This window comes from Microcaecilia unicolor, chromosome 5 (genome assembly GCF_901765095.1).
Source record: "Microcaecilia unicolor chromosome 5, aMicUni1.1, whole genome shotgun sequence".
Taxonomy (NCBI): Eukaryota; Metazoa; Chordata; class Amphibia; order Gymnophiona; family Siphonopidae; genus Microcaecilia; species Microcaecilia unicolor.
Genome location: NC_044035.1, coordinates 46,580,665 through 46,604,489, shown reverse-complemented (window position 1 = coordinate 46,604,489; position 23,825 = coordinate 46,580,665). Strand labels below are relative to the sequence as shown.

The 23,825-nt window shown below is 43.2% G+C and overlaps 1 protein-coding gene across 1 annotated transcript in view; it reads left to right on the top strand.

Moving 5' to 3' along the window:
• FGF8 (fibroblast growth factor 8) overlaps positions 1-19,549 on the top strand; it is a 69,907-nt gene extending 50,358 nt beyond the window's left edge. Inside the window, 1 exon segment of the mRNA XM_030204785.1 lies at positions 19,271-19,549. Coding sequence (XP_030060645.1) covers positions 19,271-19,549 — 279 coding nt within the window.
• Positions 19,550-23,825: the final 4,276 nt, after the last annotated feature.

Genomic DNA, 23,825 nt, shown 5'->3' with positions numbered 1-23,825 from the left:
CCATAGAGCACCCCAAGGATTAAGTCTTTATGCAAATTCAACTTTACTGAACTTTCTGCAGCTACTGACATCAGCAGCTCTCCTGTTCACTCAAGATTGTGTATTACAACCTCAATCACTTTCCAGTTTGTCTCCTTCAGTAACCCCCGGGGCAGGGGCGTAGCCAGTCAACAGATTTTGGGTGGGCTTAGGCAAGAAGTGGGTGAGCACTAAGTGTTCTCCCCCCCCCCCCCCCAACACCACCACCAAAAAAATATATCTCAGCTGGCGAGAAAACGCTTCTTTCCACCTTGACAGTCTGCAGCAGGCATGCGCTGAAGACTGAGCATGCGCAGGTGACAGTATCAAGGAGAGTAGTGTTTTCATTACCATCAGGGGGAGGTCTTCAGCTGGTGGAGCTGGAGATCCCCACCAGCTACCACTAAACGCGTGCTACTGTCGGGTGGGCCTGAACCTTAAGTGGGTGGACCCTGGCCCACCCAGGCCCACCTGCCCCGGGGTATTTACATAAATACTGCTCCTGCTAACCATTTACCCTATCCCTTCAGGCTACCAGTAATCCAAGGCTGCTCCTGATACTCCTGATCACAATCCATTTCTCCCTTTGGCTGTCCTTCTTCCAGCAATGCACTTCTCAGAGCTGCACCCTGGCCTTGAACAGGCTTCCCCTTCTCTGGTTCTTTGCTCCCAGGCTGGGTTCCCCTTGCCCACACGGAGCTCCTCACGCCTTCTCAATTGCAACTGTTAGGGGCAGCAACTCTCCTTATTTCAGTTTATTCTGCCATTCCAGGTTCTCCCTCTCCTCCAAAGGTACTGGCGGGGGACCAAAGAGCCTGTGTGTTTTTTTTCCCCTCTGCAATCCCTTTTATCAACTCTAATTCCTCCTCAACTATCAATCATTACTCAGCAGCATTTTCTTTCTGCAAATTATTCTAGAACCCATCCCCTTGGGCTGGACCGCCACTCCTCTGACGTCTCTAAACCTCCCCCCCCCCCCAGTAACTCTTGAGAGCTCTAATCCCCATTATAATGGGGGATTACATAAGGAACAGAGGTGTTTAGGACAGAGGAATGGAGCAGGTAGAAGTTATATAGCACCTTACCCTCAAACATAGGTCATAAGGAATAAGAAGCAAAGGAAAAATAGGATAAGAAGGGGAGAGGAGGAACAAAAGATGAAAATAAAGGGGGAGCTGAGAAAGAAATAAGATGATATGAGAGAAGAGGAAATATTTGTTTTGGATAGGCTGGGTAGGGAAGAGAGACTGTTGGGAGGGGACGTAGGGGCAGTATGGATGGCCAGGCTGGATTGGAAGGACTAGAGAGAGTGTAGTGTAATGGGCTTGGGGGGGAGAGACAAATAGAAGCACAAAGTGGTGGTAAACTGGTGGGTATGCTCTGGGGTTCAGGAGGAAGAGAGAGCAGTGAGACTTCAGTGCAGTGGTGTTCCTAGGGGGGCGGACCCCCCCCCCCCCCGGCGAAAGACACCCCCCCGCGAAAGAGCCCCCCCGGGTGCGCCGCTGGGGGGGGTGCCGCAGCGCGCGCCTGCTGCGAGTTTACTAACTTTGCTCGTTCGCTGCAGCTCCCTCTGCCCCGGAACAGGAAGTAACCTGTTCTGGGGAAGAGGGAGCTGCAGCGAACGAGAGAAGTTAGCAAACTCTCGCAGCAGGCGCACGCCGCGGCACCCCCCCCCCCCTTGGTACGCCACTGCTTCAGTGCTCTAGCTTTTTTCTTTTTGGCCACACGAGTCCTTCTCATGTATGCATCACCTGTTGTGCTCTTCTTTTAAGTATGGCCTGGCCAGTTGTGTCCATGACCCATGGTGCTTTGATTTTATTACAGCCACAGTTATGTGTGTTGAGTTGAGCACCCCCAATCATTTTGAAAAGACGGCTCCTATGTGTGTTTTTAGAGCCACATGGTTTTAGAAAAGCCCTTTTTCCATGTGTAACAGGAGCATTACACATGCAAAAGGTTTTGTAACATGACCTGATAAGACAGTGGCTTGCTTAGTGTTATATTTTAATGTTGCTTCACATGAAATTTGTGTGAGCTTAATCTAGAAAAAAAATGTAACAATATAAAAAGAACAGAGACCTAAGAATAATATTCAAATAGGAAGCAATACAATCAATAAACAGGTGCATTGATGTTTCGAAGAATCTAGGTTCCCTTTTATTAAACCGTTGTAAAATTTACAGTTATCCTGGTTTAATGCAGGATTTTACACTGCAGTAGCTGCAAGTTTAATGCAGCACCCATTGAAGGCAATCCCTGCATTTTTCAAAATTGATCTGCATTAAAAGTTCCCTTAGTGCAAGTGGCACCGTTATTGCCTCCTCAGTGTACGGTCAATGCAGCACACTAACTGCTGGAACCTCTCCACGCCGATTCGCCACCCATGCCCTGCTTAGTTATGCCATTTAGCAAACAAATGCTATTAATGCATGGTTTAGTACATGGTAATGACAAAAATGCTGCAAAAATGGTGAACACGCATTTATGTGTTGGTTGTTACCACGCATTAAACTTCGTAGTAACAGCCTAACATACTTTAGTAAAAGAGTCCCTTAGTTATTTTTTCTGTTATAAATACATATTTATTTATTAGGATTTATTTACTGCCATTTTGAAGGAATTCACTCAAGGCAGTATACAGTAAGAATAAATCAAACATGAGCAATGACAATTACAGCAGTAAAGATATTCAAATAACAATACAAAGTATGGCACAGTATACTACTTACAATGTCAACACAATAGTGGAGGAGTGGCCTAGTGGTTAGAGCACCGCTAGCCGGTTCAAATCCCACTGCTGCTCCTTGTGATCTTGGGCAAGTCACTTAAACCTCCATTGCCTCAGGTACAAACTTAGATTGTGAGCCCTCCTGAGACAAAGAAATATCCAGTGTACCTGAATGTAACTCACCTTGAGCTACTACTGAAAAAGATGTGAGTAAAATCAAAATAAATAAATAAATATGTAATAGAACCTTTTTATTGACTGTGTAGGGTATAAGCAAAGATGGAATATATAGCTAGGTAAGAAAGTAAAAGTTAGAAAATAAGGTCACTAATTTAAAGGAAGTTGCACATGAGGCCAGAGCGATGGTTATCATATAGATAGGTAAGAAAATAGGGTGACTAATTTAAAGAGAGGTGCATGTGAGGTCAGAGAGATGGTTAAATATTATCTCAGCTAGGGTAAGAGTGGATAAACATGTCCTGCTGCAGTATGTGCAGCCTGTGTCACTCCTTGTGTGTGTGTCTAAGGGAGACTAAGAAGTTAGTTACTGGTTGAACAGCCAAGCTTTCACCTGCTTCCTGAAGTAGAGATAATCTTGTGTTAAGCGGAACCTTTCAGGGAGTGAATTCCAGAGTGTGGGGGCTACTCCAGAGAAGGCTTGCTTGCGATTATCACATTGTATAATGTCATTTCGAGAGGGTGTGGTTAGTGATAGTCCTTAAGAGGACCTTAGTGTCTTTGGGGGGGTGTAGAGGTTCATTCTACTCTTCAGGTCGAAGTGCTGGGCCATAAACTGATATCAAAATAAAATTTTTACCCTGCAGGTTGAACGAAACCCCAACAAGCCTACCCTCATCATCTTTAAATAAAAATTTTGATTGACAAGCCAATGACTTACACACAAGAATTGCTACACCACCTCTCCAACCTGTAGCAGGACAACAAAAAACTTCCTTCACCCACCAATTACGCAACTTAAGGTGTTCATCTTCAGAAATCTAGTCTCCTGAAGGCAAATTACATCTGTCTTGTGATGCTGGAGGGCCTGCAATATTTTAGTACGTTTTACAGATGAGATTATGCCTCCTACATTCCAAAGGCGCACAGATGAACCTCCACAAACTCCAACTGAGCAGTCTCCCCACCCCTTCCCCAGTACAACCCAATCCAATCCTGCTATATAAGCCGTGAAAGTGAATGGAAGCACACCTGATTGCAAGGGGTGCCTGTCCAGATTTGATCAAAATTAGGGCAAAGGGGGCATGGGAGTCCAAGAGAGGTCCTAGAGACGTCTTAACCCCTCAGTGCATCATGTGATCCCCTAGCTATATTTGAAGGTTACTGAAATTTTCCATCACCAGTCTGAAAAACCTCCATCTCCTTTAATTTCTAAATTTTCTTTGTCTTTTATTATTTAAGTAGTCTTTTAATATTAATAATAATTCTTAACATACATATGACCTCATCTGTCTGACTTCAGATTACTTTGATGATTTTTAGCGACATTCCAAACTTAGCTTATCTCGACTGAGCTCAATGGAACCTCTCCGTTTCACAAAATATGCTTTTTCAAGAGTAGCCAACATATATAACTTCAAATGTGCCTTCTCTAGCGCTATTTCTCATTTTTCCTTCAGCGCTATTATACTGTAAGATTCTCAATTATTTCTTGAAGAGCTGTTGACATCTGTGATGTCAAGGTTGCTGCAACATTTATCACTGTTCCATAATCTATGAACACCATTCTGCTGCTGTCAGTCCAGCTCACATGAATTTAGGCCATATTTGCAATTTTTTCTTCCATTTGCATCTTTGCTTTCCTGACTACTCTACCAGTTTCCATTAGCTTTTCCAATATTGTTGCTTGTCTTTCTCTTTCTGTGATCTCTTGTAGTTCATGAAGGCAAACCTCTTTTTCCTTACTTTTCTAGCTACTGCTTTTGAGAACCAAAGAGGCCTCCTTTTTAATCTGGCCTAGTATCCTGCTTCCAACAGTAGCCAATCCAGGTCACAAGTACCTGGCAGAATCTCAAATAGTAGCAAGATTCCATGCTACCAAAGCAAGCAGTGCCTTCCCCAATGTCTGTCTCAATAGCAGACTATGGACTTTTCCTCCAGGAACTTGTCCAACCCTTTTTTTAAAACCCAGATACACTAACCGCTGTTACCAAATCGCCTGGCAATTAGTTCCGCTGAGTGAAAAATATTTCCTCCAATTTATTTTGTAACTTCATTGGGTTTTCTCTAGTTTTTGCATTTTTTGAAAGAGTGAAAAATCAATTCACTTTTACTCGTTCTACACCACTCAGGATTTTGTAGACCTCAATAATATCTCTCCTCAGCTGTCTCGTTTCCAAGCTGAAGAGCCCTAACCTCTTTCACCCTTCCTCATACGAGAGGAGTTCCATCCTCATTATCATTCTGGTTTCTCTTCTTTGAACCTTTCCTAATTCCACTAGATCTTTTTGAGATACGACGACCAGAATTGAACGCAGTATTCGGGTGAGGTCTTTTGGAAACAGCTATTCTGTGTAATCCACTTTGATCAGTCTAAGGGAATATAAATTACATATTACACATAAAATAGTAAGAGAGACTCTTTAAAAACACAAAAAAATTAAGGAACCCTTTTTACTAAGCTGCATTAGACGCTAATGTGCACTTAATGCAACACAAACAGCCTAATGCGGGACACGCTAAAACATTCCACATTAGTTTTTTGCTGTCTGCATGCGCTAAGCGTATGGTATTTATTTTTTATTTTTGGGGGGGGAGAAGCATGTCGGGGTGGAGAACGAGTGTGGAAACATTATTCAGCTAACGCCTTGACATTAGTGTGTGCTAACTGAATAATACAGACATAACACAGGAGCCCTTACCGCCTCCAAAACAGGAAGTGGTAAATGCTCCCATGTTGATTTTTTTTAAATGGCTGTACGCTAATGCTAACATTACCACACAGCGAGAAATTCAACAAATAGAAAAAAAGTCTATTTTACAGCTGCACTAGAAATGGGCTTAGCGTGCGGGAAAGACACACATAAGGGCGCTTACTAGCGCAGCTTAGTAAAAGAACCCCTAAATAAAGCAAACACACAAAAAAACTGTGGAGAAGCATGAAAACTGTGGAATTTATTGCTTAATTTGCACCTGCACTTGTCAAGTGCCCTTGTTATATTGAGTAAAGACGGAGGCATTGGTAAACGTGCTATAAGATACACCAAGAGGAGGAGGCAAGGATTCTTTGCATACCTAAGCAGCAGCAGAAGCCTGTGTGTCCCAGGATATAAATACTCCTCAAGGTTATTTGGGGGTGGACTGGGGAGGGGGGAAGAGACTACATAGGCATTTATTTTTCAAAGAAAAGAAAATAGACAAAAAATACCTGCTGTAAAGGCATGAAGCCAAGAAAGGTGGAAGTTATTCTGCACTCTTTCAGACTGTCTGCGTTTATTTCAAACATTTTTTTAATTAACATTTTTGAGCTGTTGCAAACATTAAGCTGGACTATACCTCATGGATGTAGTTGATTCCAGTAGTCTAGGGAATGCCAAGTCAGGAAGAATGCTTGGTAAGAATATGAAGCTTGCAGCCATTTTTTTTTGGACTGCTGAAAACAAGTCACTCTTTTGGAAGATGACAACAAGCCTCTGGAAAGGTGAAAAGAGAAATTTGTTTTTATTTGTAATTGTGGGAAGGGGAACCAGGGAACCCTCAAAACCTGTGCTAAAATGCTGGTTATGTTCAAGCCTTAAATTATCTTGTCTCATATGAGTCTGGTTAAGGCTTAGCACAGCCAAAGGGAGCAAAACGGCTTACACAGTGATTGATCACTTGATAAAGACGTGCTGTGCCTGAACTCAGGCTAAAATAAGCTACCGTAGAACAGCTGTGTTTAACCTTGTGATACTGTGAACGAGGGTCGAGGGTGGGCCTTCACAATAACACAGCCGGACAAGGTTGTAAACATAAAATAAGGGCTTTATTAGAGTTCAGTCTGAAGCCTGTTACTTCACATGCCCAGGAACAAAGGTAACATCTCTTTACTTCGGAGAACAAAGCCTTAACCAGGCCTGGGCTGACAGGGCCCAAAACACAGTCCGTAGGTTATGATTGCCACACCCTAAACACATTCTGTAAGTTTCTGCGCGCTCTCTCTCTCTCTGGGTTTCTAGGTCTGGCCCCAGCCAGACATCAGAACAAAGCTTACAGGTCTTCAATTCAAAAGTTGGCTTACCTCAGCCAGGTCATAGTAGCTAGATATGTCATATAGGTGCTTCACCTCTTCCTTCCCTGGGCCCTGCTTTTTATACTTCCTAGTTTCTGTCCTTTCGGCTCCACCCCTCCTGCCCCACTTCCTCCATGGGTGAGACTAGTGGTTTTAAGGTGGCTTGGACTACCTGAGGGACTATTCTTAAGGGTGAGGGGCAGTGTTCTTTAAACACCCTCACAAAGCTCAACATTAGAACGTACTCCCTATAAACAATGGGTTCAAAATGCTCAAAAGATTAGGCCCCACAGAGCTGGATTTGATACTACTGTTATCATCTGAATTTCATATATTAGCCTATCTATTAACAGTTGGGCCTGAAGTAGCAGAAGAGAAGTTCACAGACACAGCATAGCTCTTCACTTTTTCTTACTGGTCAGTGCAGAGGGGGGGGGGGGGGGGGAGTAATTTTATACCTGCTACCAGCCTCTCCATGACTGAGTGCTCAGTTCTTGGTCCCCCAAAGTGATTCCACTGGAACCTGGCAATTCTGTGAGAAGGTCTTTCTTGGGGCTGCAGAATCAAGAGAGACTGGGAGGGCATGCTATGTAATGTACCGTCATCTAGCATGTCATCATTACACAAAAGGAACATTTTTTTTTTAAACGTCCAAGTCAGAATTGGAACGTTTAGTTCAGTAATACCAAAAAAACGTCCATTTTAGAGCCACCTGCTATTTACATGTACAAATGCCACACAAGCCTTCTAAAATAACCTCCACGGAGTATAATTTTCATTATGTAAACACATGTATTTTCTTTCTAAGGCTGTATTCATTTTTTAATGAATGTACTTTAAAAACACATGAAAAATACAGGGCCCAAATTTCAAAAACAGACTGAGCTCCTACATTTATGCTCCTAAGTTAGGCTCCTAAGGGGCCATTTTACAAAGCTGTGGTAAGCCCACCACGAGCTTACAGTGCGGCAATCTGGAACTACCACTGGCCCAGCATGGGTGCTGGCAGAAGTTCCACCTTCAGCGTACGGCACTTCCGGTGCTAGCGGAAATATTTGAAAAATATTTCTGCAGGGGATTACCCAGTAGTAATTGGGCAGCTCTGCATGCTGGCCGGTTACCACCAGGTTAGAGCATTATGTTCCACCTGCATGGCCGTGCAGTAAGTGCAGTCTTACCACATGGCCATTTCTTTTTTTGGCCTTTTTACCCACTGTGGTGAAAAGGGCCTCAGCGCATGGCAAAACAAGCCACAGCCAATAGCATAGGGCCCCTTTTACCGCAGCTTAGTAAAAGGGCCCCTAAATTTGTTCCCTATTTCATCCAAACTAAGGGACTTTTTTATTAAGCTGTATTAGGTGCTAACACATGCCTAATGCAGCAAAAAAAGGCCTAGTGGGGTACGCTAAATCATTCTCCATTAGTTTTGCCATCTGCATGCACTAACCCCAGGTTTTTGTATATGGCGCCTTAATTTCCACACAGGAACTGAAGCATATTCTATAACAATGCACGTAACTTAATACAGCAGCACAAGTTGGCATTAATTAAGATTTATGCACATAACTCACTAATCAGCTCATTTTCGAAGGAGATCGCCGGCCATCTTCCGACACAAATCGGGAGATGGCCGGCGATCTCCCGGACCCGGCCAAATCGGTATAATCGAAAGCCGATTTTGGCCAGTGCCAACTGCTGTCCGTCGCGGAGCCGGCCAAACTTCAAGGGGGCGTGTTGGTAGGGTAGCGAAGGCGGGACGGGGCGTGCTCACGAAATGGCTGGCTTCGCCCGATAATGGAAAAAAGAAAGCCGGCCCTGACGAGCATTTTGCCGGCTTCACTTGGTCCCTTTTTTTTCAGGACCAAGCTTCAAAAAGTTGCCCCAACTGATCAAATGACCACTGGAGGGAACGGGGATGACCTCCCCTTACTCCCCCAGTGGTCACCAACCCCCTCCCATCCCCCCCCCAAAAATATATATATTTTTTGCCAGCCTCTATGCCAGCCTCAAATGTCATACCCAGCTCCATGACAGCAGTATGCAGGTCCCTGGAGCAGTATTTAGTGGGTGCAGTGCACTTCAGGCAGGTGGACCCAGGCCCATCCCCCCCCCCCACCTGTTACACTTGTGGTGGTAAATGGGAGCCCTCCAAAACTCCCCCAAATCCCACTGTACCCACATGTAGGTGCCCCCCTTCATCCCTTAGGGCTATGGTAGTGGTGTACAGTTGTGGGGAGTGGGATTTGGGGGGCTCAGCACCCAAGGTAAAGGGGCTATGCACCTGGGAGCTATTTTTGAAGTCCAGTGCAGTGCCCCCTAGGGTGCCCGGTTGGTGTCCTGGCATGTCAGGGGGACCAGAGCAGTACAAATGCTGGCTCCTCCCATGACCAAATGCCTTGGATTTGGCCGGATTTGAGATTGCCGGCATTAGTTTCCATTATCGGCGAAAACCGATGCTGGCCATCTCAAACCCGGCCATCTCTGACATTTGGCTGGCCCCAACCGTATTATTGAAACGAAAGATGGTCGGCCATCTTTTTCGATAATACTGTTTGGGAATGCTCTTTGCGGCGCCGGCCAAATAGATGCCAGGAGCCTAAGAAATAAGATGGGGGAGTTAGAATATATTGCACTAAATGAAAAATTAGATATAATAGGCATCTCTGAGACCTGGTGGAAGGAGGATAACCAGTGGGACACTGTCATACCGGGGTACAAATTATATCGTAGTGATAGGGTGAATCGGATTGGTGGAGGGGTAGCATTGTATATTAACGAGAGCCTTGAATCAAATAGATTGAAAATTCTGCAGGAAACAAAACACTCCTTGGAATCACTGTGGATTGAAATTCCATGTGCAAAGGGGAAAAGGATAGTGATAGGAGTGTACTACCGTCCGCCTGGCCAGGACGAACAGACGGATGCGGAAATGTTAAAGGAAATCAGGGACGCAAACAAACTGGGCAACACAATAATAATGGGGGATTTCAATTACCCGCATATAGACTGGGTTAATGTAACATCTGTACACGCAAGGGACATAAGATTTCTTGATGAAATCAAGGACAGCTTCATGGAACAGCTAGTTCAGGAGCCGACAAGAGAAGGAAAAATACTAGACTTAGTCCTTAGTGGTGCTCATGATCTAGTGCAGGGGGTAACGATACGAGGGCCGCTTGATAACAGTGATCATAATATGATCGGTTTTGATATTGGCATTGAAGGAAGTGAAACTAGGAAATCAAGTACGCTAGCGTTTAACTTTAGAAAAGGTGATTACGACAAAATGAGAAAAATGGTGAAAAAAAGACTGAAAGGAGCAGCTCGCAGAGTAAAAAACTTGCATCAGGCGTGGATGCTGTTTAAAAACACCATCCTGGAGGTTCAGGACAAATATATTCCACGTATTAGAAAAAAGGGAAAAAAGACTAAACGTCAGCCGGCGTGGCTAAACAGTAAGATAAAGGAAATCATTAGAGCCAAAAAACAATCCTTCAGAAAGTGGAGAAGAGAACCAACTGAAAGTAACAGGATAGATCATAAGGAATGCCAAGCCAAATGCAAAGCGGAGATAAGGAGGGCAAAAAAGGACTTTGAGAAGAAATTAGCGTTGGAAGCAAAAATACATAGTAAAAATTTTTTTAGATACATTAAAAGCAGGAAACCGGCCAAAGAGTCGGTTGGGCCGCTGGACGAAAATGGTGTTAAAGGGGCGATCAGGGAGGACAAAGCCGTAGCGGAGAAATTAAATGAATTCTTTGCTTCGGTCTTCACCGAGGAGGATTTGGGGGGGACACCGGTGCCGGAAAGAATATTTGAAGCGGGGGAGTCGGAGAAACTAAACAAATTCTCTGTAACCTTGGAGGATGTAATGGGTCAGTTCAGCAAGCTGAAGAGTAGTAAATCACCGGGACCTGATGGTATTCATCCCAGAGTATTAATAGAACTAAAAAATGAACTTGCGGAGCTACTGTTAGAAATATGCAATCTGTCCCTAAAATCGAGTGTAATACCGGAAGACTGGAGGGTAGCCAATGTTACTCCGATTTTTAAGAAGGGTTCCAGAGGAGATCCGGGAAATTATAGACCGGTGAGTCTGACGTCGGTGCCGGGCAAGATGGTGGAGGCTATTATTAAGAATAAAATTGCAGAGCATATACAAAAACATGGACTGATGAGACAGTCAGCACGGATTTAGTGAAGGGAAGTCTTGCCTCACCAATCTAATGCATTTTTTTGAGGGGGTAAGCAAACATGTGGACAATGGGGAGCCGGTTGATATTGTATATCTGGATTTTCAGAAGGCGTTTGACAAAGTGCCGCACGAAAGACTCCTGAAGAAATTGCAGAGTCATGGAATCGGAGGTAGGGTATTATTATGGATTAAGAACTGGTTGAAAGATAGGAAGCAGAGAGTAGGATTGCGTGGCCAGTATTCTCAGTGGAGGAGGGTAGTTAGTGGGGTCCCGCAGGGGTCTGTGCTGGGTCCGTTGCTTTTTAATGTATTTATAAATGACCTAGAGATGGGAGTAACTAGCGAGGTAATTAAATTCGCCGATGACACAAAATTATTCAGGGTCGTCAAGTCGCAGGAGGAATGTGAACGATTACAGGAGGACCTTGCGAGACTGGGAGAATGGGCGTGCAAGTGGCAGATGAAGTTCAATGTTGACAAGTGCAAAGTGATGCATGTGGGTAAGAGGAACCCGAATTATAGCTACGTCTTGCAAGGTTCCACGTTAGGAGTTACGGATCAAGAAAGGGATCTGGGTGTCGTCGTCGATGATACGCTGAAACCTTCTGCTCAGTGTGCTGCTGCGGCTAGGAAAGCGAATAGAATGTTGGGTGTTATTAGGAAGGGTATGGAGTCCAGGTGTGCGGATGTTATAATGCCGTTGTATCGCTCCATGGTGCGACCGCACCTGGAGTATTGTGTTCAGTACTGGTCTCCGTATCTCAAAAAAGATATAGTAGAATTGGAAAAGGTACAGCGAAGGGCAACGAAAATGATAGTGGGGATGGGACGACTTTCCTATGAAGAGAGGCTGAGAAGGCTAGGGCTTTTCAGCTTGGAGAAGAGACGGCTGAGGGGAGATATGATAGAAGTGTATAAAATAATGAGTGGAATGGATCGGGTGGATGTGAAGCGACTGTTCACGCTATCCAAAAATACTAGGACTAGAGGGCATGAGTTGAAGCTACAGTGTGGTAAATTTAAAATGAATCGGAGAAAATTTTTCTTCACCCAACGTGTAATTAGACTCTGGAATTCGTTGCCGGAGAACATGGTACGGGCGGTTAGCTTGACGGAGTTTAAAAAGGGGTTAGATAGATTCCTAAAGGACAAGTCCATAGACCGCTATTAAATGGACTTGGAAAAATTCCGCATTTTTAGGTATAACTTGTCTGGAATGTTTTTACGTTTGGGGAGCGTGCCAGGTGCCCTTGACCTGGATTGGCCACTGTCGGTGACAGGATGCTGGGCTAGATGGACCTTTGGTCTTTCCCAGTATGGCACTACTTATGTACTTATGTACTTATGGCCGGCCATCTATTTGGCCGGCGCCATTCGATTGTGCCCCTCTCTGATCCCTGTTTACTAAGGTGCGCTAGCATTTTTAGCATGCACTAAAATTAGCACGCGCTAAATGCTAGAGTTGCTCATATGGGCGACTTAGTGTTTAGCACGTGCTAATCATTAGCATGCACTAAAAAAGCTAGTATGCCCGTAGTGTGGCTTAGTAAACAGGGCCCTAACTGTATTCTGCAATGTGAAGCCCCTAAATTCTAAGTTGCGTAGTTAAAAAGGGGGCATGGCCTAATTTAGGCACCAGGATTTACTCCAAGTAAAACATGGTATAAATTGCTACGACTACATTTGGTCATGTGGAGAGGCGCTCTCAGCATTATTTTGTACACTGCACAGAAATTTAAGCCTGTTCTATAAAATTTAGGCACACTTTACAGAATAAGCCTAGGCGTATTTTTTTTTCCGCTCGGAATTTTCAGGCGCCATATGTAGAATCTAGCCCTACGTGCACAGTATCTACTTTTACAATTTTTTTTGAGGGGGGGGGAAGGCATGTCAGGGAAGAGAATAGTTGTGGAAGCAGCTAAAAATATCAACTTAGCAGAAGCCATGGCAGTGCTCAGCTCTGTCAGTGTTTGAATTCAGTTGCTGAGCTTCTGAAGTCTTTCCCTCCTCCTCAGAAAAAGTTAATCAATTGAAGACAGTGAAAAAATACAGAAAGACTTACAACGCACATTGTTATCGACACTTTATAGTAAGTTTATTTGCCTATTTATTATTGGGAGTTGGGAAGCTTATAAATTTAGGCCTGCCAATCATTTGCCTAGATTTATTAGCCTTATTTATGAGCCTAGTGCAAAAAATCAGTGCAAAGCTTTTAACCTTTTCCCCCGTATCTTAAATCCACTCCTATTGCCACACAATTGTTGTCCTCCTAAATTCAGAAATTTAGTAAAATTGTTAAGTATAAATTTAGGCACTCAGTCCTAGTAAATTTTCAAAGAGGCCAGGTTAGGACCATAACTCTTAAAATGGTTCTTATACTAAGCTGTGCTAGAAAATGAGCTTAGCATATCCTAACGCGGTACTCTCCTGTGCACTAACCCCCAAATTGTATATATGGTGCCTTAAGTTGTACGCACTGATTTGGCCACATGGCCAAACTGCGTGCACAACTTAATTGATTAACAACCCAATCAAGCACCGATAATTGGATGTTAACAAGCAATTAGCGGCACTAATTGGTTTTAATTTGAATTTACACACACAACTTTCTTGGTGTGGAGGGGCATTTTCGAAAGAAACATCCAAGTTGCGATTTGGACGTCTTTGCAAAACGTTGAAATCCAGGGGCAGGGGAAGCCCTTATTTTCGAAAAAAGATGGACGTCCATCTTTCGTTTCGAAAATACCATCAGAGTCGTCCAAATCCTTAAATTTCAATGTCCCTAGATTTGGATGTCCTTGGACATAGACGTTTCTGACTTTCGGCGATTTTTGAAACCAAAGACGTCCATGTCATAAACGTCCAAATGCAAGCCATTTGGATGTGGGAGGAGCCAGCATTTGTAGTGCACTGGTCCCCCTGACATGCCAGGACACCAACCGGGCACTCTAGGGGGTACTGCAGTGGACTTCATAAATTGCTCCCAGGAACATAGCTCCCTTACCTTGTGGGCTGAGCCCCCCCCAAAAAACCCCCCCCACTACCCACAACTGTACACCACTACCATTCCATAGCCCTTATGGGTGAAAGGGGGCACCTATATATGGGTACAGTGGGTTTGTGGTGGGTTTTGGAGAGCTCGCTGTTTCCTCCACAAATGTAACAGGTAGGGGAGGTATGTGCCTGGGTCCGCCTGTCTGAAGTGCACTACAGTGCTCACGAAATGGCTGGCTTCAGGGACCTACATGCGCTGTTATGGACCTGAGTATGACATCTGAGGCTGGCATAGAGGCTGGCACGAAATATTTTTAAAGATGTGTTTTGATGGTGGGAGGGGGTTAGTGACCACTGGGGGAGTAACGGGAGGTCATCTGGTCATTTTAGGCACCTTTAAGTGCCTTATTCGTAAAACAAAACACGTCTGGGTGAAAACGTCCAAGTGTTCATCAAGGACGTCCTTGCTTTTTTCGATTATGGGTCAAAGACGTCCAAGTGTTAGGCACGCCCAAGTCCCGCCTTCGCTATGCCTCTGACACACCCCCTTGAAATTTGGACGTCCTTGTGACGGACTGCAGTTGGAGACGTCCAAAATCGGGTTTCGATTATACCGATTTGGACGTCTCTGGGAGAAGGACGTCCATCTTCCGTTTTATGTCGAAAGATGGACGTCCTTCTCTTACGAAAATGAGCCTGATATTCTATTATGCGGTACGTGTAAATTCTAATGCGCACAGTCAAAAAGGGGCATGGCCATAGGCGTGGAATGGGCGGGTTGTCAGTGTTTCAAACAACTATGCACACTATTATTGAAATCCTAATTTTAGGCGTAGGTATTTAAGCCTGGTTTTAGGTGGCCTAAATGGGTGCACCTAAATTTTAGGCACAAGAATGGCACATGAGCATATTTTATAAAGCACGCCTAACTTTAGATGTAGTTTATAGAATCAAGCTAACCGTATGGTTTTACGGTGCCAGTTTTTAAGGCACCATATGTAGATTTTCCCTCTAAGCCCATTTCTAACATAGCTGTAAATTCAGTCTTTTTTCAATTATTTGTTTTTCTGGACATAAGCACACGGCCATTGAAAAAAAATTAACGTGGGAGCCCTTACAGCCTCTTATTTAGTAGGCACTAAGGGTTCCCAGGTTAAGTCATCATTATTCCATTAGTTTATGTTAATGTTAGTGAGCTAGCTGAATAGCATTTCCACCCTTGACATACCCCTCCAAAAATAAATAAATAAATATCACATGGTTATCGAGCACAAATGCGCATTAGCGCTTAACATGGTTTTTAGTGAAAGAACCCCAAAGTTAAGAGCATAAGTCCTTGAAATATTGGGCCCACAGTACATTTACTGAGGGGGAATTTCTTGAACAGTCTGAGGGTGGAGAACTCAGGGGTCCTTTTACAAGTGGACTTAGCGTGCCCTTACACTAGTCTTTCCCGCACGCTAAGGCCAGAGGCGTAACTAGGTGGTGTGCAAGGAGAGCGGCTGCTCCCCAATACGGATTTTGAATAAAATGGTGCCTATGCGGATCAGCCCTTCAGCTTCACACTAACATCTATTTTACAAAAGGTCTCCTCACCCTGACATCAAAACCTGGCTATGCTTCTGGCTAAGGCCATTTCTACCACGTTCAGATAATGGCTGATTTTCCGTTTTTCCAATTAATGGCCATGCACTAATGTTGCTATTAGTGCACAGCCATTATTAAAACTTAGCACATGAGCCATTGCCAACACCTATTATGTAGGCAGTAAAGGCTTATGTGCTAATCTTGCACTACTCATCGCGCAGTAGCTGCGCTGATTAGTGCAAAAAACGCCCACTCTGTGCCTACCTTCTGTGATTAAACTCTATTTCCTATACAGTGGGAAGTGACAGAAAAGGGGATCCAGAAGGGAAGATATTCAATTCAAAATTCTTTTTGTTTTCAAAGGCTGCTCTCCTTCAGCTGCTGCCTACGTGAGCAATCTTTTGATTTCTTATGTCGCTGCTCATGCGCTCCGCTCTTTGTCTTCAACTTTACTTGGGCTCCCATCACCTCAAGCTCTTTGTTTGTACATTTCCCACAAAAACCTCCTTTAGATACCTTGTCCCTCTCTTTGGAATTCCCTCCCTGTACAGCTCTGCTCTGAGTCCTCTCTTCTCAAATTTAAATCTCTCCTCAAGACTCACCTCTTCACTAAGGGCTTTGGTGTGTCCTCCTCCTAACCCATGTACCTCTCTTTCATTTTCTCTTTTTTTTTTTTTCTGAGTTTTAGCCGTTGTGAACTACATAGCTGCCCTCCTTGCAGTATATCAAGAATGGTGAAGTAAATATATAAATATATCCCCCGATAGACTAGAGTTAACAAGGCTTCCGAAGAGAACAGGAGACTAGTGTGGCACATGCACTGAATACTTTCAGGGAAGTTCTATAAACCGGCGCCTAGACTTTTGTGTCACTTAGACATGTCAGAGACTCCAGTAATTGGCGGGTGCACATGTATGTGCAGGTCTTGACAGTCTCACGAGACTTCTGCAGGCAGTCTCGGCTGCCATTTTAAAAATACGACGGTGCCGGGTAGGGGGAATAGCAGCACCACAACGGGCTGTACATGTTCCCCCTCGCAGAGGCCACTAGATCACCAGCGGCATGCCTTTAAAGGTAGGACTGGGGAGGGCTGTAGTGTGCGGTGGGCATCGAGAAGAGCCTCTGGGCCCTCGGTACTGCCCGGTTGCCCGAATGGTCAGTTCACCCCTGATATATTTGTAACAAATATGTTTCAGAGGGGGGCATGTCATTAGCAGAAACTGGGCATGGAACCATTAACTAGCTAGCGTATTATGATTAGCGCTCACTAACTGGTTAAAACAAAGTGCATGCAGGAGTGCTTATCACCTCATAAATGATAGGTGGGAAGTGCTCCCGTGTTAACTCTTGGCAGATACTGTGCACTAACAGAAACATTAGCACATGATCTGCAAAAAAAACAAAAGTCCAAAAAAATGTTGTGAGCTTACCCCTAAATTCTCTAAACGGCGTCCAAAAATGCATGCAGAAATCTGTGCGCACACAGAAGTTAATTAGTTAACAAGCCAATCAGCACTCATAATTGGCCACTAACAAGCCACTATCAGCACTAATTGGACGTTAATGCGCATAAGGTGGGACATAAATCCTAATAAATAAATAAATAAATATCCAGTTATGCGTATTGTAGAGAGTAATGTGCAATATTCCAAGGTGCAAAGCTGCGAAAGGCGCACAATTAGGAGGCATGTGCAAAATGTTTGCTCGCTGTTAATGAGTCACACCTTTAACGTGTGGAAAAGTCCCACATTAGAGCACATTAAACCCAGATTTCAGTGCACTTTAGTTAAAATCAGTGATTTAGGTCTGTCTGATAAATGACTGACAGTTTTGCTATAATGACTCTGCAATTTCTTTCTGCTGTGTTATGGCATCTCTGACAATTAAAGTGCCAGTGTTGAGACAAATCATTTTAGATTAGTCACTTCATGGTCCTTTATTCATTATGAAATATTTATCATGTGATTTCATGTCAATATTGTGTTGACATTGTAAGTAGTGTACTATGCCATACTTTGTATTGTCTATTGTTCATGTTTGATTTATTCTTACTGTACACTGCCTTGAGTGAATTCCTTCAAAAAGTCAGTAAATAAATCTAAATAAATAATAAAAAGGCACCTTAATTCATTGTCTATGAGATTTTTCCCCTCCACTTGAGGTCAAACTGCACTCGTTCTGATGATTTTCCACAGCACCTGTACTTTTAGCCTTCTAGAGGAAGAATTCTTGGGGGCATTTTTATGGCGTGGGAGAAACATTAATTCTAGAAAGAGGTGCTTATTTTTAGGCTCCAAGATTGTGCCTATATGTAGCCTGTTCTAAAAAGAAAATCAGGCGCCTACTTTTCTTTACAGAATACTGGCATAACAGGTGAAATATCTACTATAATAAAACTCACCCTTAACGTTCTGAGGACACTGACATCAGTGAAGCCAAGCTCTGACTTCCTTCAAAAAGGTTCGAAGGTTCGTGGTGGTGAAGCCACCAAAATCGCTCCGGGCCCCGCCCTCGAGGGCAGAGCAATGGCAGAACAACGAAGGGGTTGGCAGGGAGGGAGGCAGGGAGGCGGGGGGGGTGTGGGAAATCGCTCCGGGCCCCGCCCTCGAGGGCGGAGCAATGGCAGAACAACGAAGGGGTTGGCAGGGAGGGAGGCGGGGGGGTGGGAAATCACTCTGGGCACCGCCCTCGCATCAAACGTCATGACGTTGGGGGCGGAGCAATGGCAGAACAACGAAGGGGTTGGCCAGGGAGGGAGGGGGGTGTTGGCGACGAAAACCTTGCTAGCGCCCGTTTCATTTGCTCTGAAACGGGCTTCTTTTACTAGTGTGCCTATATTTTAGGTGCATGCACTTATACTAGTCATAGAATTGGTGTAAATGCTAGCATCTAGATTATGAAAGAACCTATGTAGATTACAGCATTTTATAATCTATGTGCGGAAATGTATGCCTCACCTATGATTTGCTCAAACATCATCAGAACATAAGTGTTGCCATACTGTGACAGACCGAAGGTCCATCAAGCCCAGTCAAGTCACAAGTGCCTGGCAAGATCCCAGAACAGTAAAACAGATTTTATGCTGCGTATCCTAGAAATAAGCAGTGGATTTTCCCAAGTCCATCTTAATAATGGCATATGGACATTTCTTTTAGGAAATTATCCAAACCTTTTTTAAACCTTGCTAAGCTAACTGCTTTTACCACATTCTCTGGCGATGATCACCTGCAAAGTACATGACATCACATCTAGGTGCTATTTTACAGAAGCATATGCTACAAAAAATGGTAATTGGCATGCTTTTGTGATAATATATGCACTTAGATGACTAAAATACCAGCATTTATATATTCTTGTCGCCTAAATCTAGGCAGCCACTTACGGAATTAGCATCAATATGGCTAGACTGTTCTTGAAAGGTTGTATAAGGTACATGCTCATTATATTCATAGTATAATAGTATATAAAATATATAAACTGAGCTTATAGAAATATTTGTTTGTTCTGTTCCCTTTGATAGAATAACGGAAGAGGCAAAGACTGCGTTTTCACAGAGATAGTGCTAGAGAACAACTACACTGCATTGCAGAATGCCAAATACGAAGGATGGTACATGGCTTTCACCAGGAAAGGTCGCCCTAGAAAAGGCTCCAAGACCAGGCAACACCAAAGAGAAGTCCACTTCATGAAAAGGCTGCCTAAGGGTCATCAGACCACTGAGCCTCACAGACGTTTTGAGTTTATTAACTATCCTTTTAATAGGAGAAGTAAAAGAACTCGATACTCAAGCCAGCGGTAGAAACTGGGTCCTGGCCTGTGTTCTTCCCCCTTTTACTTCCTGTGGACTTCTAGCAGAGATTTTTCTATAAAATATTATAAAACAAACAAACAAAAAAGCAAGAAAGAAGAAGAAGAAATCATGAACTTGGTGTTTATAATTTTTTTTTTTTTTTTTTTACAAAAAGATGCTTTATTTTTGTATTCCAATGAGACATTTTTTTGTTTTTTTTAAAGAATGAATTGTACATAGAAGTGAACTACACTCTTCATTTAGAAATTAGATATTTCATTTTATTTGTAGCAGAGAAAATAAAGAAAAATAAAACTTAGGACCAAAAGTGCTACTTAAAAATGAATTAAAAAAACACTTAACCAAAAAGAACAATAATAACAACAAATAAAAAAAGTAAAAATCACAAGGTGCCATAAAGCAAATAAAGGACCCCATCCTAGTTGCTTTTCTTTCTTTCTACTTTTGTATATAAATCCATTTTGAACTGGAGGGTTTTGTTAGGGGAGTTTTGAGTCATACATTTGGTCCCTTCCAAAGGCTACTATACCACTAACTGGAAATATGGAGTTTACTGGTTTACAGGTTTTTTTAATGGGTGACATAAGAATGTGGCTCTACTGATCTTGGGAATCTACGACAAAAAGGAACTCTAGAAGCTACTCTCAAGGACAGAAGATACAAAATACATCAAACTTTTAGCATTCTTTCTAAAGGATAGTTTGAAAAGTAATAATAAGAAAATGAAAACACTGTACAAAATGTCAGGAATCTGGCAATATTTCTCACTCAGTTTTTTTTACAGGACATTTGTAAAAATTAATATTAATGGTTGGAATATTTATTTAATGTGTATTAAAATTTGTATTAGTATGATAATGTTTCCTGTTTTCTGTTCCTTTTTGTGGCAGTGAAAAGCTAGAGTGCACTGGGACCTTTTTACTAAACTGCGGTAAAATTAGCATTTATTGCGGCTTAGTGGGGGACTTTATTGTGTGTCTGCAAATATTGTAGCTCTTTTACTAAAAAGCACTAGAATCTGGGCTTAACACATGCTGCCCGATATTTAATACCATTTAATTGGCCAGGAACGATTCGTAGCTGGTTAAAGAGTACTTAACTGGCTATCCAGCAATATTTAGCAGGAGATAGCTAGTTCTCTCCCAAGGAATATTGCTGGTTAGCGCTTAATGGATAGCCGGTTATATTGCATGATATAACCGGCTATCTGCTGATATTCAGCACATCGCCAACTATGTTTAGCGGCCAAATTAGCTCGCCAAAATAGCTGGAATATCTTTGGCCAGTTTAAACTTAACCAGCCAGAATTTCGGCTGGGCCAGTTAAATTTAAACCAACCAAAAAACACCCAGATATTCAATGCTAGTCAATGGAAACGGCTCTGCATTGAATGTCCAGGCTTAGCGTCAACCGCTGGAGGCAGCCCGACTACCTCTCATGATCTGAATATTGGGCCCATGGTAACTTGGGATTTTACCGTGAATGATGTCCACATTTAATGCAGCACTTTTTTTTTTTTTTTTTTTTGGGGGGGGGGGGGGGGGGTTAAATATATTTTATTGCAGGTCACATACTAATGTCACTAGTGCATGGTACCTGCATAGTGATAACATTAAGTGCTCCCAAGTTACCTCTACGTTACCCAGGTGGTGCATGTTAAATACAGCGCGCTAGCTTGTTAATGCATCCATGCCCATTCTTTGCCCATGACACATATCCTCCCACAAATATTTTCAAAAATTGTTTGTGTGTGCAAACAGGCAAAATACCACAAAATGCTTTAACGTGTTTCTGCGGTTGCTGTGTATAAGGGCCCCTTAATGTAGCAACTATTATGGGTATTCCCAGCATTCATTGTTACAGGTGCCATGTTAATTTGCTTATACCATGCACTACTGTGCTTAGAGTTGGAGTGGAAGCACTTAGGGGTGAATTCTATATATGTTGCCAAAAAAAACCACACTTAGTGCTAGCCTATAAACCTCGTCTAAAGTTAAGCATGGTTTACATAATATGTGTAGCACCCATTTCCACGACTAAAATTTAGACGTGACCATCAACGCCAACTAAAACCTGTTGCAAATGCCCTCGCCTAACTTTGGAGCAGATCGGGCATATTCTATAACAATGCACATAACCTTTAGGAACGCCCATGATCCACCCATGCTCCTCCCATGGTCATGTCCCCTTTGAGATTCATGCATTAGAATTTACATGGACCATGCTTAGAAAGTTGCATGCATAAATTCTAATTAGTGCCAATTAGTGCTGAGAATTGCTTGTATGTGGCCAATTATTGGTGCCAATTGGCTTGTTGACCAATTAATTTGCTTGCACAATTTGGCTGCACTGCCAAATGTGCATGCACAACTTTACACGTCATTTAGAGAATCTGGGGGTTAGTGCCTCCTATTTAGGAGATGGTAAATGATCCTGCGCTAACTGCAGAAGTGCCAAATAGTATGAGGCATTTGTAGTGTGCTAATCACAAAATGCCTTCCATGCTCATCTCCTGCTGATGACATGCACGCCAATACAAAGAGCAGTTAACAGGCAGGTTACCATGTGGTAACTGCAAAATTACTGCAAAGCCTCTTAATGCAGTTGTGTGCTAGCAGTTACCATCAGTGAATCGCACGTTAAGAATTATCAGTAAATGGCACCAAAATTTGGACACCAAAAAATACGCGTATTAGGTACTATTTATAGAATACCACATTAACGCGGGATCTGCACCCAATTTTGGGCATAAGGACTTACACCAACTGAAACCTGGTGTAAATCCTCATGTGTAAACTAGACGTGAATCCCCCAAATTCTATAACACTGCCCCTAACTGCCCATGCCCCTCACATGACCACACCCCATTTTCAGTTGCATGCTAAAAGATTTGTGTGTACATCTTTACAGAACAGTGCTTATCAAGATTCCACACACAAATCTAAATTGTTGCCAATTAACACCAATAATTGATTGTTAGTACTTATCGGTACTAATTTGCTCGTTATTCAAATTAAATTAAATTAAATTGAGTGTGCACAGTTTTGGGCCCCATATATAGAATCTCAGGGTAAATGTTTAACACAGTTTAGTAAAAGGGTTCCTATGATATTTACAATGGATATTTCCAACTGCCAGGAAAAATGCAACAAAAACAGAGAATCAGAGTCAATTTTCAGTTGTTACTCTTCCAAAAATATCACGGTTATATAATGGTTATATGCTGCTACAGCACAGTGTATTGTTGGTACCAGAAGGAGATTGTTTTATGGACTTGTGCCCAGTTTTGTTAACACTGAAGACTGTGATGACCCCTGATGAAGGTTAGTTTCAAAATTTGGCCAAGTAGGGTCATTCTTCAATAAAAGTCTGGTTGTGAACTCTTGGTTGTTTCCTTCTTCCTTGGACCACTTGCTGTTCTCCTTGGACATATCTGTGCATAGGTTTTCTTCTTTTCCCTTTACCTAGAGGCAGGGCACATCAAAAAAGCTTGGGATAAGTATATAGGATCTCTAAGGGAAAGCAAGGGATAATAGATGGCATGGATGAGCAGACTAGATGGGCCACATGGAGGGGCATAATCGACCAGAAACGCCTATCTCCATGGGCGTTTATCTCCGAGAACGGGTCCGTGAAGGGGCGGAGTGAACCGTATTGTCAAAAAAAATAGACGCCCATGTGTTATTCGCCAAGGTGTGAGCTGGGCGTTTTTGCTTTTCAGCGATAATGGAAAATGAAATCGCCCAGCTCAAAAACGAATAAATCCAAGGCATTTGTTCGTGGGAGGGGCCAGGATTCATAGTGCACTGGTCCCCCTCACATGCCAGGACACCAACCGGGCACCCTAGGGGGCACTTTTACAAAAACAAAAAAAAAGGTAAAAGAGCTCCCAGGTGCATAGCACCCTTCCCTTGGGTGTTGAGCCCCCCAAATCCCCCTCAAAACCTACTGCCCACAAGTCTACACCATTACTATAGCCCTAAGAGGTGAAGGGGGGCACCTACATGTGGGTACAGTGAGTTTGGGGGGGTTGGACGACTAAGCATTAAGCAGCACAATTGTAACAGGTAGGGGGGGGATGGGCCTGGGTCCACCTGCCTGACGTCCACTGCACCCCCTAACAACTGCTCCAGGGACCTGCATACTGCTGCTTGGGAGGAGGGTATGACATTTGAGGGTGAAAGTAAAAAGTTGTGAAACATCATTTTTTTGTGGTGGGAGGGGGTTAGTGACCACTGGGGGAGTCAGGGGAGGTCATCCCCGA